Source organism: Bufo gargarizans, chromosome 10 (assembly GCF_014858855.1).
Source record: "Bufo gargarizans isolate SCDJY-AF-19 chromosome 10, ASM1485885v1, whole genome shotgun sequence".
Lineage (NCBI taxonomy): Eukaryota > Metazoa > Chordata > Amphibia > Anura > Bufonidae > Bufo > Bufo gargarizans.
In genome coordinates, this window is record NC_058089.1 from 99,021,671 (window position 1) to 99,044,639 (window position 22,969).

General features: G+C 43.9%; 1 protein-coding gene across 3 annotated transcripts; it reads left to right on the plus strand.

Annotated features, from left to right (window-relative positions):
- The first annotated feature begins 567 nt into the window (after positions 1 to 567).
- SNX20 (sorting nexin 20) lies at positions 568 to 21,805 on the plus strand. Of its 3 annotated transcripts, none has more exons than XM_044270921.1 (4): positions 568 to 690; positions 14,447 to 14,858; positions 17,958 to 18,106; positions 20,906 to 21,805. In XM_044270921.1, the coding sequence occupies exons 2-4, from the start codon at positions 14,597 to 14,599 to the stop codon at positions 21,584 to 21,586; spliced, it is 1,092 nt and encodes a 363-aa protein (XP_044126856.1). In that variant the 5' UTR covers positions 568 to 690; positions 14,447 to 14,596; the 3' UTR covers positions 21,587 to 21,805. The 3 variants fall into 3 exon arrangements, with proteins under 3 accessions (XP_044126856.1, XP_044126854.1, XP_044126855.1); XM_044270919.1 differs by lacking the exon at positions 568 to 690 and adding an exon at positions 7,220 to 7,349; XM_044270920.1 differs by lacking the exon at positions 568 to 690 and adding an exon at positions 7,267 to 7,388.
- Positions 21,806 to 22,969: the final 1,164 nt, after the last annotated feature.

Sequence of the window (22,969 nt, forward strand, 5' to 3'; positions counted from 1 at the left end):
GATTGTTTGTCTCCCTGGTAATGTAGGGCAGTATGGGGTCCTCACCTCTCCCCCTGCTGCTTTGGACGGCCTTCTTTAGCTCCCATGGCGCAAGCTAGGTTGCTTCGCCTAGCCCAGCCCCCTTCCCCTGCAGCGTTTACCGGGTCCCGTACTGGGCACCGCTGGGCAGGCGAGTTTTTTATATGTGGTGCTTGTTTTAGCTTCCCCCAGTCTCCTGTCCAGTATTATAGATTAACCCCTCGCGCTTGCCATGTCCGATTGTGGTGCACCTGTGCCTATGGCTTCTCAGGGGTATTCCTACGGTCCCAGCTTTGCGATCAGAGCCCCTTCCGTACTATGAGACTCTCTGGGTCTTATTTGTAGTCTATTATGGCGACCCCCCCCCTCCTTCCCCCCTTCACGCAGGCACAGGTGCGGTTTTTTCTTCCCTTAGGTTGCCTGGAGGCATGGCCATAATGGATTCCACATGCGCCAGTCCCGTTGCCGTTCCTGAGTTTCAGGGAGAAGTGGGCGCTCCAGATCCTCAGGTGGCGCTTATCATCGTCTTTAGGACGGATGTCAGGCGCATCGGAGGAGTCTGGTTATACAATCACCGTTTCGAGGCTGTTGCCTGACCGTCACTCCAGGGCTCGGCCTGGTCGCTGCAGCCCGTACCCGCTCCTTTGGAGGTTCCGTCCCTCTCTGTGACTGGTGAGTACTGCGGGGAGGATGGTTCTTGTGCAGAGTTAGAATCACTGGTAGAGGCGGTGTCCCTGCCTTAATACAAATAAAATAATACAAATATAAAAAAAATTAAAAATCTCGATGGCCGCTCAATGGCTTCAGGGTGGGTTTACAGAGCCTGTAGGTTACCCGCACATATTTTCCTGGAGATTGGGCAACTCTGGTGCAGCCCTGAACAACAGGATATCATTAGCATATATGGAGGTTTTCTCTGTTTATACGATAAAATAAAGAATAAAAAAGATAATTACTAGCCGAATTAATATATTATAGGCATTAAAATATACAGAGGGTATTAAATAAAAAAAATAAAAATAAAAAAAAGATAAATAAATGGAACTGGGTGTATATGTATATATCTAGGTATTATAAAAAAAAAAAAAAAGAACATTAAAAAAATTAAAATAAAACGGGATTAAAAAGAATGAAATGATACTAATAATAAATGATTTAACAATGTAATTTTATGGATATAAAAAAAATTTAAAAAATTGAATATATATTACGATGTATAACAAAAAAATATATAAAAATATAATGAAAAGAATGAATAAATACATATGTAAATACATAATCAGGTTTGATCAATGTATATATTTATTATGTATGTTTATATTCTCCTGCATGAGAAGCCTTGCTTCTATCTTGTGTCTTGTTTATTGGCTAGCCTTTTTTGCGGATGTTGTTCAGGATAGATCAGTCCTGCCGGGTGTTCTCCCAATTTCCCTTTCAGCATGGAGTGTAGTAGTTTAAAAAAAAAAAAAAAAAAGATAATAATAATAATAAAGTAGTACTGTCTGTTATGCTCCTATCTGCGGGCACTAGGCCGTGTGTATATAAAAAATAAAAATTAAATATGAGCGTTTTATTTGGGCTTTCAATTATGAAATACAGGGCATGGTTAGTACGTATATACGGAGGCGAGATGCAGTAGTAGTAATTAGTGTTGATCACGAATATTCGGATTGCGAATTTTAATCGCGAATATCGGCACTTCGAGAATTCGCGAATATTTCGAATATCGCAAAATATATTCGTAATTCGAATGTTCGATGTTCGAATGCGAATTTTATGCGAATTTTCGCAATCAAGTAATAATGCCTGGAGATCATGAATTCGCAAATTCTCGAATACATGGCGAATATTCGTCCAAAATATTAGCGAAATATCGCGAATTCGAAAATTGCCCCTGCCGCTCATCACTAGTAGTAATCCCTCTAGCATTCAGCTCTATAGCCCGTGGCTATGGACCTTCCTTTAATGTTAATGGTTGTGAGTTCATATCATCACAGCCGCAATTACGGTTTTCTATTTCTGCTGTCTATGGTACTGGTCCGCCGGCCCAAGGTTCCGTTGGTTTGGTTGGTACCTAGTCCAGCTGGGTTGGTTGCCAGTAGGGCGGTATTAGTATACTGGTGCCGCATGGTTTGTACGATGCAGGGCTGCCCCTTGTGGAGTGGATATTGTGGGATCAGTAGTCGCAGGTATAACTAAATGGTCAGCCAGGAGCGGATAACCAGGTCCGTTAGTAGACATCGCTCAGGGGAGAGCCTTGATACAACACCATTCATGGAGTTACACAGTTAAACTGCAGCCTTGATCTAAGTTTTGATGCGCGTCAGACCCACTGACGGGTCCTCTTGAGAGCACTTCACAGGTCGGCATGGTGACCCTTCAAGCATTATTTTCATTGTACGGTGGGCGATACCGGTATAGTTAGGGAGTATTTAGTTTGGATAGCCATGTCCCGTCTCATTCAGCCTTCTGTTCTGACTGAGTGATATTTTCTCCACGGTGTTTGTCTCTTCATTCAAGGCCGCACTGCGCAGGGGGTTGTTATTCCAGAATTTTTGTATGGGGTAATAGTACTTGGGATTGGGGTCCGTCTATACATGTCGATCCAGTTAATATAAAGGGGTGGGTACCTCCCCTCCGCCTGGTTTCGGTCCAGCTGGTCAGTTCGTTTGGTATTCTGTAATGACTTCACACATGGTGGGGCTCCAATTGTTTTTCCCTTTAGGTTAGGTTTCCCCCAGGCGGTTTGACAATTTGTGGGTGATTCGGGCCGGCGCCCGGGGGGGTGTGGACCCGGACGGGTTTGTTCGGGTACGGTAAAATGGAATAAATCTGGTTGCATTTATTATCTATGCTAGCCTGAATAGGAAAAACCCTGTTCTCTTTATAGAGCTTTGAGGCTACAATTCTGATTACTCCTACTGGGAAACAGCTTTTATCATCTCCACTGGGACTCACGCATATGATATGGGCTTATTACACTAGGACTTTAATTGTGGACTTTAATTGTGTGAAACATCTAGGTCTCCAGAAGAATCGAGTATTTATCAATTAAGGATATTGTTTTGTTAGTTGCTTTTTAATTTTATGCGTGTATCTTACCTTCTCCAGAGCAAGGGGTGGCTCTCTTCGTCCAGAGCACCTAGCGTGATCACTCACAGTGAGCCATCAGTTTACTCTTTCCAAGTGCACTATGGTTTGAGAATTTACCTTGGTCTTTAGAAAAAAATAAAATAAAATAATAATAATAATAATAAATGATAACAAAAAAGAAAATACTTTTGGGTGAAATATAACTATTCTGTGTCTAGTTGTGCGATCCTCTTTTGCGTGTTGTGGCTCGGGCTAATAGTTTTTTCTTTCAGATTTGTGGCGTTTGGCGGTTCGATGGCTGGCTTTCGTATACCTTCTGTGCGGTGTGGTGAGAGGAACGGAGGCTGGTGGACGCTCTTTGGTTTTTCGAGAGGTGGAAGTCTTTTGGACAGGGATCCTGGAATTCAGGTGGTCATAACTCCTTCTGGAGGTGGTTGGTATACAGTTCCGCCGGAGGCGCGGTGATGCTGGTGACCCGCGCTGTGGTAATGCGCCTTTGTCCATTCCAGAGCTCTGGACCTCATGTGTCCTGACATATGGTTATCCCTTTCTCATCCACCTCCTCAGGCAGAGAGTCCATAGTCTCACTGCTCTTGCTGTAAATAATCCTCCTCTATGTTGTGAAAATACATTCTTACCTCCGGACGCAGAGAATGTTCCCCTTGTCACAGTCACAGTCCTGGGGATGAACAGATGGTGGGAGCAATCTGTCAGGGTCCTGTAGTTTCCTCATTCCAGTCATTACTTTAGTTGCCCTCCTCTGGACCCTCTCTAGTTCTGGACCCTCTCTAGTTCTGCTGGGAAACAGAACTGTACACAGTACTCCATGTGTGGTCTGCCTAGTGATTTGGAAAGGGGCTGGACTATGCTCTCATCACAGGCTTTATTGGCCTTGGTTTTTAATGGGACCTGATGGTGTCTTCCTTTTGGGTGTTGATTTGGACAATTCCTTTTCTCGCCTGTACGTGAGCTAAAACAGACTCGGTTCTGCTGGGTGGTGGTCGGAGCCCCGTTGGGAGAACGGGCCTCCTCCGTGGCGGCATTTGAGTACAGCGGAGATATGGTGGTAGCAGATGGAGTAACTGCCCGCTGGGAGTCCAGCGGTTGGCAGACAGCTCTGATGATTACGGTTTAACTTGCCCGCTGGGAGTCCAGCCTTTGGCATACCGTTCCGATATTATGGTTTATTAAAATTTGCCGCTTTAATAAAGAAGCTGTGGCCGATCACCATCCAGCAATAAAGTGATACAGTTGTCGGTGTCTTTTGTTATGGGTCAAGGGGGTATAGGGGCCAAGGGTGAGTTAAAGGTGGTATCCCCTCCCCCTGTTTCCCTGGATACCAGCAGTCTGGAAAGCGCCTGACTGTATAGGGAGGGTGCTTAGGGACTGATGGTCCTCCCCCCCCCCCCCCTTTTCCCCTTAGGGGCATTCAGGAATCTGGCCCCGTCTCAGTAATGGTTAAGTAGGTTGCAGATTAGGGTCATTGAGGGTTAATCCCTGGGGATCCTCCTTAGACAGGATGGGGGCGGTGCAGGAAATCCTGAAGGTCACATATACCTCCTCTCTGTCCTGGTCACTTCCTCTTGCAAGTGGAAGCAGATTGGCCCTCCCTCCCTCCCTTTGCGGTTGTTGTTGGGAGGCGGGTCGAAGTGCACGGTTCTGGTCAGTTATGGATACTTGGTTATTCTGTTTTGTTTTTTCTATTCTTAAGAGACCCTGTTGGGAGTCCAGCAGTTTTGGATATTGCTCCGATGATTACGGCTTTGGAGAGCTGCGAATTTTGGTCGAGTTTATGAAGTCACAGCTGGCGGCATTTGAGTACAGCGGAGATATGGTGGTAGCAGATGGAGTAACTGCCCGCTGGGAGTCCAGCGGTTGGCAGACAGCTCTGATGATTACGGTTTAACTTGCCCGCTGGGAGTCCAGCCTTTGGCATACCGTTCCGATATTATGGTTTATTAAAATTTGCCGCTTTAATAAAGAAGCTGTGGCCGATCACCATCCAGCAATAAAGTGATACAGTTGTCGGTGTCTTTTGTTATGGGTCAAGGGGGTATAGGGGCCAAGGGTGAGTTAAAGGTGGTATCCCCTCCCCCTGTTTCCCTGGATACCAGCAGTCCTGCCACCACTGCCCACAGTATTTATAATGTTCCCTGCAGTACCCCCTGTAATTATAATACCTTCTGCCGTACCCTTGGAGTTAAAATCTTCTCTGTAGTGCCCCCATAAATTATAATGCCCGTCCTCTCCCTACAGTCTTCTATGCAATACAGTCCCATGTATATAACATCACTCCTCTCCCTACAGTCTTCTATACCATGCAGTCCCATTTAAATAACACCAGTCCTCTCCCACCAGTCTTCTATACCATGCAGTCCCATGTAAATAACACTAGTCCTCTCCCACCAGTCTTCTATATGATACAGTCCTATGTAAATAACCTCTCTTCCTTACAGTCTTCTATAACATACAGTCCCATGTAAAATAACACCAGTCATCTCCCCCAATGTTCTATGACATACAGTCCCATGTAAATAACACCCCTCTCCTCCCTTCAGCCCCTCTAACATACAGTCCCAGTTAAATAACATATTTTCCTCCCACTAAGCAGGGAGGAGGTTTAATACTGGAGAACCACATCTCCCAGCATTTCTCTGGCACTTACATTCATTACATGGCCTCACAGGTCTCCACTGCTGAGTGCTGCCTTTTTCTGAACTGGTCACATTATGGTGACCTCATCACGGGTCCTACCACCACTTCAAGTGTTAAAAAGATCACATGTCTATGATGTCATCGCAGGTCCTTCAGCCATGGAGTATAGGCAGAACAGGCATCAGATTCACGATAAGTCCTAATCAGGCCCCCCCACCAGCATCCCAAGGTGACCAGGTTACTCTGGCATAGGAAGGGAGTGAAAAAATAATAAAATAAAAAAAATACCTCTGCTGGCACTGGGAAGGGCCCCCTTTGTCTCTGGGACCCTGCTGCACAGGTGGTATGTCCGCCCCTGGCTATGGTTAAACAGATGTAGAGTATCCTCAAGAATTTAAACTAACAAGGTCAATAGAACACACTTACTTAAACATAAAGGGAAAGTGAGGATAGGAGAATGGGAGGGAGAAAAACCCTTCCTGGGTCCACAAGCTCCTCCACAACCAGTCATGGTCCAGAATACAGGGGGTCAGTTGTGTGAGAATTTCCTATATCATTTCCAAGGTTCCCAAACCTCAGAGAACCAGGAAGACTTCCTAGTCTCCCAACTCGCTGTTTGCTCCATGTGATATATACTGTACCATCACATTTCAACAAGCATTGAGAAATGGGGGATGCTTTATCAGACTTCCAAGGAGAAGCGTCCAGGATCCGAGCTGCCGCCAGTAAACGTATAATCCGAGCCTGTTTTGGTCAGTTACATTTCACTTGACCGGTCAAACCCAAGAGACAGAGCCGTGGGATCATTGAAACGTTACAGACCTACAGTAGGAGATCACACCACAAATTCATAAGGGAACATTGCCACCAGATGTGCATAAAAGTAGCTGTAGAAGAGTTAGATCTCCACCAGATTGGGTTCCTTTCTGCAAGAAGAACATGTAATCTCTGCAAAGTGTAATACCAGCAGGTGAGAACTTTGCATAGGTTTTCCTGTAGTCTCACACATCTAGAAAATGTTGGGTGTCATAGACAATAACTGCGTAACCTCCCTGACGGAGAAGGACATATCCAATTTTGAATGGACTACAAAGTTATTTTTCGAATATTAGGACATTTCGCTAGGATGTATTATAATCATGGGGGTATGGCACACTTTTAGCTTGCACAGAGGCACTCCCTCCATGCAGGGAACTGCCACATAATGCTGATAGGCACATTCAGTATGTATTATTACACAGACAGTCGGCGTGTGTGTATCACCATATAAAGGGGGTAGATCAGACATCTTCTGGTTGTTGTGCTGCCTCTCTGTAAACGATTTACACAATGGATATCTTCTCTAGGACGGCTGGCACTGGCAGAACATTTTGTTACGGCTGTAAAAAAAAGATTTAAGCGCTTGGTAAACACCCATGTCAAAATAAAAGGGAACAAGCGCCACCACTTCCTCCTTTTGCAAGGTTTCAAGTCTGCAGCTTACAGACCATTCCGGCTGCTCCGAGAGGCAGCACACCCAACCATGTCACCTCCGAGATCTGGTAACGACTTATGAATATCAATGTGACTTTCCCTTGCAAAAGGTAGGTGCCGCATCATGTCATCCTACCTGATGTTGTGTGGTAGGTATCGCTATTAACCCCCTAAATCATAGTTTTAGGTAGCATGTTACTACTAGTATAGGGTCGGTAGCAGAGTCAAGTGATTCATCAGTTCCTAGAATTAAAGTGTTTTCTCTGAATTTTCCTAAAGTGAATCTCAAAACTGAAAAATCAGTTTTCTTAACTTTTTTTGTAATGTGTAGGGGCAGTGATACTGACCATTTTTGTAATATACTTTAATTGCTGAAATCGTACATTTCTATTAGAAAAATAGCTCTAAAATGGCCAATTTTGAGCCTAAGGCTACTTTCACACTAGCGTTTTTGCTGGATCCGGCAGGGTTCAGCAAAAACGCTTCTGTTACTGATGATACAACCGTCTGCATCTGTTATGAACGGATTCGGTTGTATTATCTTTAACATAGCAAGGACGGATTAAAAGTCAATGGGGGACGGATCCGTTTTCTATTGTGTCAGATTATGTCAGAGAAAAGGGATCTGTTCCCATTGACTTGCATTGTGGGTCATGCCGGATCCGTCTTGCTCCGCAACCCAGGACGGAAAGAAAACCGCAGCATGCTGCGGTTTGCTCTCCGGTCTGGGAACGCAACTAAATGGAACGGAATGCATTTTGGATAATTCCGTTCTGTTCAGTTTAGTTTTGTCCCCATTGACAATGAATGGGGACAAAGCGGAAGCGTTTTTCTCCGATATTGAGCCCCTATGATGGATCTCAATACCGGAAAACTAAATTGCTGGTGTGAAAGTAGCCTAAGAAATGCTCCTCTGTCTTCTGTTTACATAACTGTGGAGACTTGCTCAGTACTAATCGTGTTATGTAAACAGAAGACAGAGGAGCGTTGCTAAGGCTCAAAATGGGCCACTTTAGAGCCATTTTTCTAGAAGAAATGTACAATTTCAGTAATTAAAGTATATTACAAAAATGGTCAAAATCACTGTCTCTACATATTACACACATAAAAAAAAATGAATCACAGTTACACTTAAAGCAACTGAATGGCTGTCAAATTAGGCTACTTTCACACTAGCGGCAGGACGGATCTGACAGGCTGTTCACCCGCATGTCCGACTTTTTAGTCCAGCGGCCTCTCACCGCGCACTGCCGTGCTGCACCGCAGCTCCGCCCCTGTCCCCCATTATAGTCAATGGGGACGGAGCGGCAGTCCGGCGGCACGGCAAAATAGCGGCAGGACGCATCCGACAGGGTGAACAGCCTGTCGGATCCTTCCTGCCGCTAGTGTGAAATTACCCTTAGTGAACTGGCAAAATTAGTTTGATGCGTGCACCATATTTTGTTTTTGTTTTACTAAAGGCCGCAAATAGTAGTGTTAGGACTGCAATTTATTTATGACACCCTGTAAACTGCAAACATGGTGCAAAGTTGCCGATTAGTTATACGTCCTTTAGGGCTCGTGCACACGAATGTGTGGCGGCCGTTCCGTGCATTGGGCACCGCAATTCGCCGCAGACGGCAACTTGAATGGGTCCGTAATCCATCCACACCGCAAAAAAATACAACATGTTCTATTTTTTGCCCTGCGGAAGCACAGAGAGAAACCCCATGGAAGCACTCCGCAGTGCTTCTGTGGGGTTCCATGCCTCAGTTCCACACCGGACCTTCCTGACTGCGGACCCATTCAAGTGAATGGGTCTACATCCATGATGCGGTGCAAAAACAGCAGGGGGCTCGCATATTGTGGACCCGGCCGGCATATTGTGGTGTAACTATAGGGGTCGCAGCGGTCGCAGTTGCGACCGGGCCCCTAAGCCGGGGGGGCTGGGAGGGCCCCCCTTGTCAGTGGTGCTGTATATTTTCCTTAATAAGATGCAATGCATCTTATAAGAGAAATACTAGTGAGTGCTTCCATTATGGAAGCACTCACTTGTCTGCAGGAGGGGGAGAGAAGCGGTGTGAGCGCTGTACAGTACTTACCCCTCCTCCTGCTCGCTCTTCCTGGGGCCTGCGCTGCTGTGTCCTGACTGCGCACTCTGACCTGACGCTGCAGGAGGTCAGCTGACAGCAGCGCGGGCCCTGAGAAGAGATATGAGCCGGGAAGACAGCCTGACTCGGAGAGGAGCGGCAGAGCAGGAGAGGTAAGTTTGTTTATTTTATAGTCTGATGTGAGGTCCGATTTGTGGTCTCAAGGGTCTGAGCATGCTCGCTCCACACTAATAACCACCACTGTTCTCAAAAACCCAGTAGTGAATTTTCTAAGTAATTTCTGTGTTATGTTTTTCTTCTATTTTTACTCTTTAATTTCGAATTACTCTTATTCTCTGTTGTGATTCTTTTTTGCTCCTGTTGTGAATGTGATTGCTGCTGTTATGCCGACATTTCCCCACTGAGGGACCATAAAGGGATTTTCTATTCTATTCTATAAACATACTGGTGGTTTCATGAGTGGGGTTCCTTTACGAACCATGTTAATTACATTAGGAATATATTCAGATGCAGCCATCATGTCGCAGCTCTTTGGAGAACAGAAACAAAATTACGGCATTTTGCCACATTTTTGGCAAGAAAATAAAAACCAACATGACTGCTGACACCGACGTGTGAATATACCCTAAGAAGAAGTCTACTTATTTAGATGCATTATTCTGCACACGTTAAAGGTGTCACCCCAAAAAATTGTTTCTGCCAGATTAGCGACACGTTAAAAGTATATGTGTTATATCTCTGGGATTGCGTAGAAATATAGCAGCAGGATCTGTGTAGAGGAGAAGGGTCAGATCCTCCATTTCTATCTTATCTTTATCTTTAAAGGTCTGACAAAGAGGACCCTTTTTGGGTGGGAAGGAGATGTGAATAAGGGAGACGAGCAGTGAGGAGAAGAGACATGCCGCATCTTTATGTACTAACTGTTCACTGAGCGCGGATCAAAACTGTTTAGCGACACATATTACTTTTTTATTTAGATATTTTTTTTTTCTGAACAGGGTTATGGGGGCGGCCATTTTCCCTGAGCTGTTCCTAACAGCATAGAGAGAGATGCTTTACAGCAGCCACCATGGGTCATAGACACAATGGACAGAAGGGGGCTCATTGACCTCTATAGGAAAGATTTATAGACAGGAGGGAGCAGATAAAAGGATGGAATAGATAAGCTGTTATACTATACATATATATATATATATATATATGTGTGTAATTCTAACTGGGATGATAATGAGATGACTGCTGAAAAGTGATCTGCACAATCTGCACAGACCAAGAAATGGCATTTATTATTAGACAGTGATCAGCGTGAAAACTGCAGGATTTTATGTTTCTCTTTTAACACCCATATTAATATAAAGAATAAATAAATAACATCACCAAAAATTCATAATTCTTTAACATAAAACATTGGGGGTCATTTATTATCTTTTTTACACCACATTTATGTCAGAGGTGTTTTGTGGCAAAATCTGTGACAGTGGTGAAAAAAGGGAGCATGGCGTGGGCGGGGAAGAGGGTAGGCTGGCAGGCCCGCCTCATTCATCATTTTCCACGCCAGTTTTTGCTGTGGAAAATGATCTTGCTGTACACCAAGGTAGCCGGCGTAGATAAAAGCATGTCGCACTGCCGGCAGCTGCAAGCGCCAAACTTATGTAGAGGCACCTTGGTGCATCCACTGGCAGCACACAGGGGTTAAGACTGGCATATAAATGGCCTGTCTTAATAAATGTCTCCCGTGGTTTAAAACCAGTAGGTAATTTTCTGATGACACTTTCCCCTTAATGGTAAAGATTTGGGCTCAAATGTGATGTCATCTCGTCGAAGTGCTAGCTCTCACTTTTCTTGTCTGATTGAAGTCTTTAGCTTTCCCTCTTCCTCTCTATACAGCTCAAACCACCATGATGACGTCTTCCATAGCCCCTGAAAACAATGATGCCAGATGGATAGAGGTTTGAACTGTAATGGTGGCCCAGCCCATAACAGTGCTCCACACAAGTATACTGTCCCCTTTAGATCTCACGTAGAACTAGTGCCCACTTTAGGTCCCACACAATAATAGTGCTGCATTTTAGGACCCATACAGTTTAAACGGCTGCAGCAGTGATACACCCATATCCGATCACTGGCCTAAGCAGTCATGCCATGTACTGCAGATGCCAGTGAGTGGCTGCAGCAGTCACGTGCAGTATCCGGTCATGTCATTACTGCAGCCAGAAAGATAAGGACATGGCTGCAGCGACTGGGAGGACCTGAGCACTGGCAATGGAGCAGAGGGGTTTTGAGATAGTAACTATAACTTGTTTCATTTTTTTAAGCCCTTCCCTGCCATTTACGTTGGAATAAAAACCGCATCCAGAAACCAATCCTGAAGTGGATTGTGCATCAGTATTTCTTTTTTCTGTTCAGTACATACAAAGCTCAGTGTAAACTATGTCTCAAATTTTAATACCATTAACTGGAAAACAAATAAAAGTCAGGAGGAAGCAACAAAAGCTGCAAAACTAGTCATAAAGGTTACTCGTCAGATTTACATCACAGACAATAAACTTTGTGTTCCTGTTTGTCCTATATGCAATAAACTTGAATGACAAACCTGAACTTACCACCATCTGTTGGGCTTGTTGTGGTCCCTTGTGTACTAATCCTATTTCTCCACAGGTCAACACATATCTATGTTCAGAACTTGCTTAACCCCTTAAGGACTCGGCCCTATTTCACCTTAAGGACTTGGCCATTTTTTGCAAATCTGACCAGTGTCACTTTAAGTGCTGATAACTTTAAAAACGCTTTGCCTTATCCAGGCCATTCTGAGATTGTTTTTTTCGTCACATATTGTACTTCATGACACTGGTAAAATGAAGTCAAAAATAATAATTTTTATTTATAAAAAAAATACCAAATTTACCAAAAATTTGTAAAAAAATTGCACATTTCCAAGTTTTAATTTCTCTGCTTCTATAATACATAGTAATACCTCCAAAATCAGTTTTTACTTTACATTCCCCATATGTCTACTTCATGTTTGGATCATTTTGGGAATGATATTTAATTTTTTGGGGGTGTTACAAGGCTTAGAAGTTTAGAAGCAAATCTTGAAATATTTCTGGAATTTTCAAAAACCCAATTTTTAGGGACCAGTTCAGGTCTGAAGTCACTTTGCGAGGCTTACATAATAGAAACCACCCAAAAATGACCCCATTCTATAAACTACACCCCTCAAGGTATTCAAAACTGATTTTACTAACTTTGTTAACCCTTTAGGTGTTCCACAACAATTAATGGAAAATAGAGATACAATTTCAAAATTTCACTTTTTTGGCAGATTTTCAATTTTAATAATTTTTTTTCAGTTACAAAACAAGGGTTAACAGCCAAACCAAACTCAATATTTATGGCCCTGATTCTGTAGTTTACAGAAACACCTCATATGTGGTCGTAAACCGCTGTACGGGCCCACGACAGGGCACAGAAGAAAAGGAATGCCATACGGTTTTTGGAAGGCAGGTTTTGCTGGACTGTTTTTTTTTACACCATGTCCCATTTGAAGCCCCCTGATGCACCCCTAGAGTATAAACTCCAAAAAAGTGACCCCATTTTAGAAACTATGGGATAGGGTGGCAGTTTTGTTGGTACTAGTTTAGGGTAAATATGATTTTTGGTTGCTCTATATTACACTTTTTGTAAGGCAAGGTAACAAGAAATTGCTGTTTTGGCACCGTTTTTATTTTTTGTTATTTACAAAATTCATCTGACAGGTTAGATCATGTGGTATTTTTATAGACCAGGTTGTCACGGATGTGGCGATACCTAATATGTATATATTTTTTTTTATTTATGTAAGTTTTACACAATGATTTCTTTTTTTAAACCAAAAAATCATGTTTTAGTGTTTCCATAGTCTGAGAGCCATAATTTTTTAAGTTGTTGGGCGATTACCTTGGGTAGGGTATGATTTTTGCGGGATGAGATGACGGTTTTATTAGCACTATTTTGGGGTGCGTGTGACTTTTTGATCGCTTGCTGTTGTACTTTTTGTGATGTAAGGTGTAAAATGGTTTAATTAGCACAGTTTTTATTTTTAATTTTTTACGGTATTCATCTGAGGGGTTAGGTCTTGTGATATGTTTATAGAGCCGGTCGATACGGACGCGGCGATATCTAATATGTCAACAGGCTCGTCACCGGAAGGCAGCGCAGATGCCTAAGGAAGGCATCGCGCTGCCTTCCATGCCATCGGGTCCCCCCTACAGCCGCATGGGGACCCGATGGCACCTCCAATCACCACTGCCGCATAAGGTAAAAGCCGCAAACCGCAGGTCTGAATTGACCTGCAGTTTGCGGCGATCGCCGACACGGGGCGGTCACGGGACCCGCTCCCCAGCGTTGTAACAGGATGCCCGCTGATTGATTTCAGGGGACATCCTGTTCCGATTAACCCCCGCAGCACCGCAATCTAGTTTTAAACTTAGGACGTACCGATACGCCTTGGGTCCTTAAGGACTCGGCAAACATGGCGTACCGGTACGTCCTAAGTCCTTAAGGGGTTAAAGGGGTTATCCCATGACTAATGTAAAAAGTGAAAATCAGACATCAAATAGTACATGACAACCTCTTTCGAACAAAGCTAGAACCAGCCCTGTACCTCACATGGATCCAGAAATCTCCACATTCTTTGCTCTGCTAGATTTAAATCAAGCTGACAGCTCAAGGGAGGTGTCTTTTCTGCTGTAGCTAAAGAGGCGTGTCCATGCTCTGCCTATCACAGCTCAGGAGGCAGTGGAAGGATGAAACTGAGCATGTGCGGCCATCTCAGTGAGCAGGTCAAAGAAATAAGAAAAGAAACAAACAGCAGGTGGCGCTATACAGATACATTTTATTTAATAACTTAGTGGCTATGCTAAATTTTTAAATACATGCAATTACAAAAGTATTCAGATCCAGGTGCTGGTTTGAAACTGTAGAATATTTTTGGTGGGACAACCCCTTTAAATGGCAGATTTTATAAGAACTAGGATCATTCTCTTACCTCAGATCAGTCAACATTATCAACATTGCAACCTAAGCTTAATTTAGCATTGTCCATGACATATCTGAAAACCATTTTGTCTTCAATTCAGGATCCTTCAGATAAGGTGTCTACATAATACTCAGTTTGCCAACCTTGACAGAAGAAGCATAAAGTTCTGATTATCAAAAGGAAGGAACAAATGAAGTTCTGGAAGTGAAAAGCACACATTTGTAAGTCTCTTAGATAAGGAAAATACAGCATGAATGAATGCTCCTTGGAAAACGGTGAAATACCTGATTCACCAACCTTACCAGAAGAAGCAGAACATTCCGAAGAGAAATCAAGTGTGATAGATGGGGCTGAAACTCCACAAAGTGGAAGCTACTCAGATACATGTGTTTCGTACAAGGATAATATGAATGCTGAAGGCTCCCAAGAAGAGGGTGAGCTAATAAGTGATTTGCCAACCTTACCAGAAGAAGCAGAACATTCCCAGAATAAAACTAATGACAACCCTTCAGGTAAGCAAATTAGCTTTCAGTATATTCTTTATTCAGTTCATTACTTTTATCTAAGGTTACGACCACGCGGTCGGATCTTCTGATGCAGTTTTGGAAGCCAAAATCAGGAGTGGATCATAAAAAGAGAGAAAGCATAAAGGGCAGATACGACCGCAATTATTATTTTTTTATTCACTCCTGGTTTTGGCTTCCTGGCTGACAAATGGCAGCAGCCCACACTTGTATTTCGTAAGTATATACTGTACACTCACTAGGTAAAAACCTACGTATATACAGTGCATATACCATAAATTTACGCAGATATAAGTGAACCTGATTCATCTTGAATTTCCCAAAACTTCAAGGTTCCATCAAATTCTAATCTTTTGAAATTCGATTCGGACAAACCGCTCAAAATGACATATGCCATTTTACGGATCAGAAGACAGAAAAGCAGGGAAAATGAAGAAAGAGGATCACATGACCTTGGGTGGTGCCCTAGCCGATGGACTTGCCCATAATGTCTTACAGTCAGCTAATCAGGAGGGATGATATTGACATATATCATAGGCACTATATAAAATCCCAACCAGGGAAGCCATGTGTATTCCGGGCTTGTAGATTGATGTGACAGGATGTGAGCATAGTTAGACATGCAATACAGCCAATTTAGGGTCAGATAGGGACAGTTTTAGGGAAGATATAGCTAGTTAGTTAGATTTAATTAATCAACAGAGAAAGGTTTTAGCTAGGGGTGGGACAGGGTCAGACTCGGTGTAGTGTTCTAGTCTCTGTCACTGGGCTGCAGCCATTCACATCGGTATTTAAAGCTACAGTACTCATTTTTTTCCTAATCAGTCCAATTGTATCCATTTTCAGTTCGCCTATTTTACCATGACAGTTTCAAGTGCAAGATTGGTTTTATTAACCGCAACCAAGAATTCTGATAACGTTGAGAAATCCTTCTCTTCTGGTTGGTGTCCCCCACGCCCAGGGATTTATTCATATCCTGCACAGATATTGTATCAGGATTTTAATTGCCTTTATTCTAAACCTTGACGTTGGGTTGACCTTTTTTACTGCCATGTTGGATTGTAGATATTTATCCAATGTGTTATCTTTATCAAGAATATCTGGCCATGGGGACTGAAAGACCTCTCACCCTCTCTTCTCCCATACTTTATCCTCAAATGTTTCTTTCTCCTCCTTTTTTCTTACCATACTCAACTTTGCTTTTATCGTTTGCTTGTTTGAAAGTCAGGAGAAGGAAAGAGAATGAGGTGATGGGTGTCGCATTTACACAAGTCAGGTCTGCATATGAATACACAAAGTAGAAAAAGGCTCCAGCACCAGAAGGACGTAGTGAAAAATCCCGGTCTTTATTTTTGTCACCACAATACAGGTGCAACCAGCAACAGTGATACTGAGACCCGCTTATCCCCACGATCTACGCGTTTCGAACAGTGTTGTTCTTAGTCATGATCTGAGGGGTCTGGCGTGTACCGGGCTGAAATAAGGTTCACCCCCGAGACATCCGCCCATAAGGGAGGGATCTCAAAAACTAGGGCAAGCCAAAAATCAGTCCGGTAAACGCGAGACACCTGTGCAAACGAATTCACCTGTGACATATAAGAATCTACATACCCCACAGTGTTACAACATATGATACAACGTATATACAATATAGAATAAAAATAGTTTTTGAGATCCCTCCCTTATGGGCGGATGTCTCGGGGGTGAACCTTATTTCAGCCCGGTACACGCCAGACCCCTCAGATCATGACTAAGAACAACACTGTTCGAAACGCGTAGATCGTGGGGATAAGCGGGTCTCAGTGTCACTGTTGCTGGTTGCACCTGTATTGTGGTGACAAAAATAAAGACCGGGATTTTTCACTACGTCCTGGTGCCGGAGCCTTTTTCTACTTTGTGTATTTACCTTTGGACTGGCTTGAGTCCGCCCCGTGCACCGTCACACAGGATCGGAAGGTGAGCTGGCTACAATGTTTTCTACTATATACTGCATATGAATACTCATTCCCAATAATTGCCTCACTCCTTGGCCGTATAAACGGGCCTATATAGTTATTCAACAAATATTGATATAGAAGTTCCAGAAATGTGACCCCAGTCCTCCCAGTTTGCTTTGCCCAGTACCTGTATAATCTCTACTATTAACTTTGAATGCAGCCTGCTTATTTTCTGTTTCTTTTGGTTTGTTCACCCTTTGCTATTGTATCCAATGGCACAGATAGTTATAGCCAGGGCAGTATGGACGCCTGGTATGGCACAATAACCCTTGTATTGGCTTCCACCAGGGATCCTTATATTAGCCCCCTCACTGCCTGAGATCACCAAGGATATTGGAATTAACCCCCTCACTCACCATTGTTCACTAGGTATGCTGACAATTAACCTATCCTTACCCTAAACCACCAATGATACTAAGATTAACCCTCTTCACTTCCCAGGACCACAAGGTACACTGACATGAACATCTTCCCTGCCCTAGACCACCAGGGATCCTAACATTAGTCCTTCACTGTCCTAGGATTTCTGTGGTGCCCCGAAACATAACCATACCTTTTTGTGAAAATCTGGTCCACTAATCCTTAAAAATGGGGCCATGTTGTTTATTGCACCATCATTCCTCCAGTAACTGCCTCCCCTTTTGTTTACTTGACAGTCCCTGAGATTTCAGAGCCAATAGTGATGGCACAGAGTACGCCAGGTGCACCAAACAGGGCAGCCATGCCCACTGTGCACTGAAAACATTATTCACCTAAAAATAAAAAAGAAGCATTTTTCCCTGAGAAGGGTATGGCTATACTAACGGGTCTTTACTAGGGATGAATGAATTGATTCTAACAAATGGATTATTCTCATCAGTAGGCCTTCTTTACCTGTAGGGGGCTATCCTTGCAGGTGAAGAAGCAACCACCTGCCCCAAGATTGCCAGCCCTCACAATTTCCTTCCTGCTCTGATTAGCAGAGCAAGGGCAGAGGCGCCAGAGACGCAGTGCCTGGACTTCTGGTGTCCCCAAAACTTCCATGCCTCCCACCAGGTGAACTGAAGACAGTATCTAATATCTATTATTTTCATGTATGTTTTATTTTTAGGGGGGACTTCTGCACGTCACCATCACCTCATGACTACAAGAGAACTTCAGGTTTACTGGAAGAAAGAGAAACACGAATCAAAACCAGTCAAACTCCTTTTCCAGATCCACTCCACCCGCATAGCTGAGGATTTTCTTTCCAAGTTTGTGGTAAGGCAAACTAAGTAAATAATCATGTACGAGTACGACCATAAAGAAGGGACAGCCACTGTTTTCGGTGCAGGGGACACATGATAGCAAGGCTTAGTTAAAGGAGTTTTGTGACCTACAAATATTAATGACCTATCCTCTTGGTCAGGGGTTTAGCGACCTTCGGCACTCCAGCTGCTGTGAAACTACAACTCCCAGCATACACACTTGCTAAGCTGTTCTTTTATAGAAGGGAATTAAGCATTCTGGGAGTTGTAGTTCCAGAACAGCTGGAGTGCCGGAAGTTGCTGATCCCTGCCCTAGGTCATCAGTATCAGATTGGTGTGGCTCGGACACCCGGCACCCCTACCAATCTACTGTTTCGATTTGCCACATCACCGGAGGTTAAAGGGATTGTGCCACTAATATAAATGTATTCCGACCAACAGATATTGCTGTTATATCACTTTCCCCAAACACCACCATTTATCGAACCTGCCCTATTCTAAAGTTAGGCTACTTTCACACTTGCGGCAGGACAGATCCGACAGGCTGTTCACCCTGTCGGATCCGTCCTTCCGCTATTTCGCCGTGCCGCCCGGACCGCCACTCCGTCCCCATTGACTATAATAGGGACGGGGGCGGAGCTCCAGCGCAGTATGGCAGTGCGCGGCGAAAGGCCGCCGGACTAAAAGTCCTGCATGTCCGACTTTTTAGTCCGGCAGCCTCTCACCGCAAACTGCCATACTGCGCTGGAGCTCCGCCCCGTCCCCATTATAGTCAATGGGGACGGAGCGGCAGTCCGGCGGCACAGCAAAATAGTGGAAGGACGGACCCGACAGGGTGAACAGCCTGTCGGACCCGTCCTGCCGCAAGTGTGAAAGTAGCCTTATCAGCCTACCATTGCACCTTGTGGCAAAACCGTTTTGATTTCAGTTGCTGTTGGCAATGTCCTGTAGTAGAGCCTTGTAATACAGGACGCACATGCTCATAACGCTTCTTTTCCTTCTCTTCAATGACCACTACTCTATGGGCAATTTTAGTTGCATGCCCCTTTTAATGTGCATGCACTTGTCAGACTACGCCGACCCTGCCCCTATTAAATCAGTCTCCTGATCGCAAGTAAGGCCTATCGTCAGGATAGGTCATCAGTATCTGATCGAGGGGGGTCCGATAACCTGTTTGAGAAAGCAGCAGAGATTGCAGTAGCCTTTTTCCTGGGCCAGTAACGACACGTTCATCGCGTCCTTAGTGCATCATGGCGTAAATGCAGCTCAACCCCATGGAAGTGAATGGGGCTGAGCTGCGATAGGAATCACAGTCGCTATACAATGGATGGCGCTGTGCTTGGCGAGCACTGACAAGGCTGCGGTGCTCATAGGAGCTGGGACCTGCACCTGTCTCCTAAACTGGGCCCCGAAAGTGGTGGAGGGCGCACTGTGCGTGTGCAGCTGCCCTCCATTTATTTCTATGGGGCTACCAAAAATAGCCGTCGGGCCCTAAAAGTGAATAGGAGCGGTGGCCGGTCATATTCGGTGCACTTCCATTCACTTCTATGGAGAGAGCACGGTGGTGGCCAGACCAGAGTCCTTCAGCCACCACTTTGGTCCGCTCCGTTCTCGATTTACTGTAGGTGCGGGTTCCAGAATATCCTAGCGAGACAAACCCTTCATAGTCACATTGTAGCCTCACTCATCTACAAGGTAATGGCCAGAGAAATTTCCAATTACTACTTGGTCTTCCTACTGATGTTGCCATGGGATGTAATAGGGCAGATATGGCGAACCTTTAACAGACTGAATGCCCAAACTGTAACCCAAAACCCACATATTTAATCTGAATACTAGAGTCCGATATAGTATATCTTCCACGTACTTTATCATTTAGCTATAATAGTCTGCCTACATTCATAGTATGTGAATGGCAGGAAAAGTTTAAGGCATATTGGTATACCATAGACATTTTCCAGGGTGCAGGTGCCCACAGAGAGGGCTCTGAGTGCCGCAGGTTCGCCACCACTGTAATCTGGGTGTTAGTTCATCTTTGCCGACTGTGTTGACAGGGGCGTTCACATAGAATAGTGACACCAAGCCGCTGTAAGTGGAAAGTACAATCGAAAGCTCTTTTTATATCCCAGTCCTGGAATTCCATACAAGATTTCCACATTTTTGAGGACTTCCATACACAAAGTAATTTGCAACGCATGCTCTATAATTTGTAGTGAAATTCAGGGCAAAATCTGCAATGTTTCTTGTCCACCACAAACAACAAAAGTAAACTCCAACGCCAAAGTGTGTTCCACAGATCGATACTGCACGTACCTTGCTTGTATACAAAAAATTTCAAGAAAGAGTAACAGTATCCAGCAGCTAGAGATCTTCACATCGGAGCTTTTAAACTAGAATCCAATCAAAGCATGTGGTTACAGACAGTCAAAACTTTACACAAGTCTTGTCCTTATTCATAGCTCCGATGTGAAGGTCTCTAGACACTGGACATTGTTACTCTTTCTTGATGCATTGATATGCTGTAGGTTGGCATGCTGCAGACTTCAAATCCACACTGCTGGTCAATTTTTGCATAGGTTCCTCACAGCTTCAGATTTTACGCCCATGTGGATATAACCTTGTGTTTGGTGATTACTTAAACATTCAGGTCTTTGGAACAATTAGAGAGAGATGTGTCGGATAGTATTCTAGTGGTTGAGACCAATTTCAATTTGCATATAATTGTAATATTGACTTTCTGGATCTGCGTTCCTCTGAGATTCGGTCCGTTTCTTGTTATATTCCACCGAACTGAACCAATACCTCTTTACAGATGTACCAGATCGTAATAATTAAAACAGGAAGTTTTGATGGAAAGAAGGTCTTCATCGAGAGAAGATACTCTGACTTTGAACGTCTTCACAGAAATTTACTAAAAGGCTTTAGGGAAGAAATGGAAGATATCGTATTTCCGAAAAAGGTCCTACTGGGAAATCTCACCGAAGAGATGATCAACAAAAGGATGATGGCCCTTAAAAATTATCTTGAAGAATTATATGCTCTAAAATGTGTAAGAAGGTCCCAGAAATATATTGAGTTTTTCATTCAGCCAGAACTGGAAGAAGGATACAGCTGTATACGAGGAGGACAGTACAATACTGCTACAGGTATCTTCCAACAAGTTGTCTATCTTCAAGAAAAGTTGGTTGAACATTGTCCTAAGTTATTGGTGCCATCTCTGTGCGCGTTCGTTGTATGCTATAGAGATATGAATCAATCAGAAATGGCTTACGAGGTTGGGATGCAAGCCCTTGAACTTCTTGAGAAGCACACCACACACAGATATTATATGCCATTACTAGATACTTTGGTTTCATTGGCTTATAAAACAGGCAAAGACTACATGACTTTACGGGAAAAGATGAAAACAAATGAAATGAAGGAGAGAAGAACATTTGACTTTGAAATGCTTACACTAAAGGAGCTTGTGGTGCAAGAGCATGTTAAAGATTAAGCCCACATGAATCAAATTCCAAGAAATTAATGTAAAAAAAAAAATAATTGAAATTTTATAAAAATACAAGCAGTTTTCTCACTGGGCACAGAGCCTCTTAAAGAGGACCTTTCACTAGGATAAAACATCTAAACTAACTATACAGACATGGAGAGCGGCGCCCAGGGATCTCCCTGCACTTACTATTATACCTGGGCGCTGCTCTGTTCTCCCGGTATAGCCTCCGGTATCTTCATAGTTAGGCTCCACCCAGGGGAACCTGCCGGCGTCTCATTCTCCTATGCTGTAGCGCTGGCCAATCACAGCGCTCAGCTCATAGCCTGAGAGGCTTTTTTTTCTCTCAGGCTATGAGCTGAGCGCTGTGATTGGCCAGCGCTACAGCATGGGAGAATGAGACGCCGGCAGGTTCCCCTGGGTGGAGCCCAACTATGAAGATACCGGAGGCTACAGGGGAGCACCCAGGAATTTTGTCTAGGGGGGGTCCGAAAGGCAAAAAAATGTGGCATGTGTAGTGCGCTGTGCTAATTCAATTTTTCAAAGCCCCCTTTATATTTAAAACTGCAGGGACGGGGTGTAGTGTGTTCCGCTGATTCTTTTACTTGGCGATTCTAAAAGCTCTGTAGGAAAATAACAATGCGGCGCGCATTGTAGATATGCCGTGCAACACGGTGGCATGGCTTTTAGGCCACAAAGCTAACAAAGTTACAAAAACTTTATCGAATGGAGGGTACTGTCTCTTTAAAGGACTGCACAATATAATGTACAAAACAGTACGGCTGTAACCTTTACACAGTTATGGTTTTGCAGGACACAATAAAACACTTTAATAAGCGGGAGGAGGAATGCCTTACTTGACTTAATACTGTGTCTCTTGCTTAACACAGAGGGAGTGCACAGAGTGTTCCTGAAGGGGTTAAATTGAAGGAATAGGTGATTCAGCAGGCCTCAGAGCAGCCATTTCCTACCTTTTACACTCACAGTCCTCTTTTACTTAAGCAATGACTCCCAAAGTCAGCTCACAGACTTTCCTCCCGACATATAAATGTCATGGTAGAATACCATTGCTTTTGTAACACCCAATAGTGGTGTTACAATTTCTTCACCCTGCTACTGATTGCTACCAATAATGTCATCTATGTATTTGTTCCAGGTCCTCCTAAATTGTGCATTTCTAATGGTGTTATGAATCTGTTTTGTACATGCAATGTGTCTGGTTCACCAGCAGGTGGCGGATATAGCGGAGTTATCTTTAGATAGAATGGAACTTACCATTCCATTCTCACCCATTTTGGGCAGAAGTGAGCTAGTCCCATTTCCTACCCAGGAACGGGCAGCAGGAAGCGTCTAGGGAGTCTAAGCCAGGGCAGCGTCAGAGTTAGGCTA

Coding starts and splice junctions, on each gene's coding strand:
- SNX20 (XM_044270921.1), top strand. CDS start 14,597: ATGAATGAATGCTCCTTGGAAAACGGTGAAATACCTGATTCACCAACC. Junction 14,859..17,957: donor AACTAATGACAACCCTTCAG/GTAAGCAAATTA, acceptor TTTTATTTTTAG/GGGGGACTTCTGCACGTCAC. Junction 18,107..20,905: donor ATTTTCTTTCCAAGTTTGTG/GTAAGGCAAACT, acceptor ACCTCTTTACAG/ATGTACCAGATCGTAATAAT.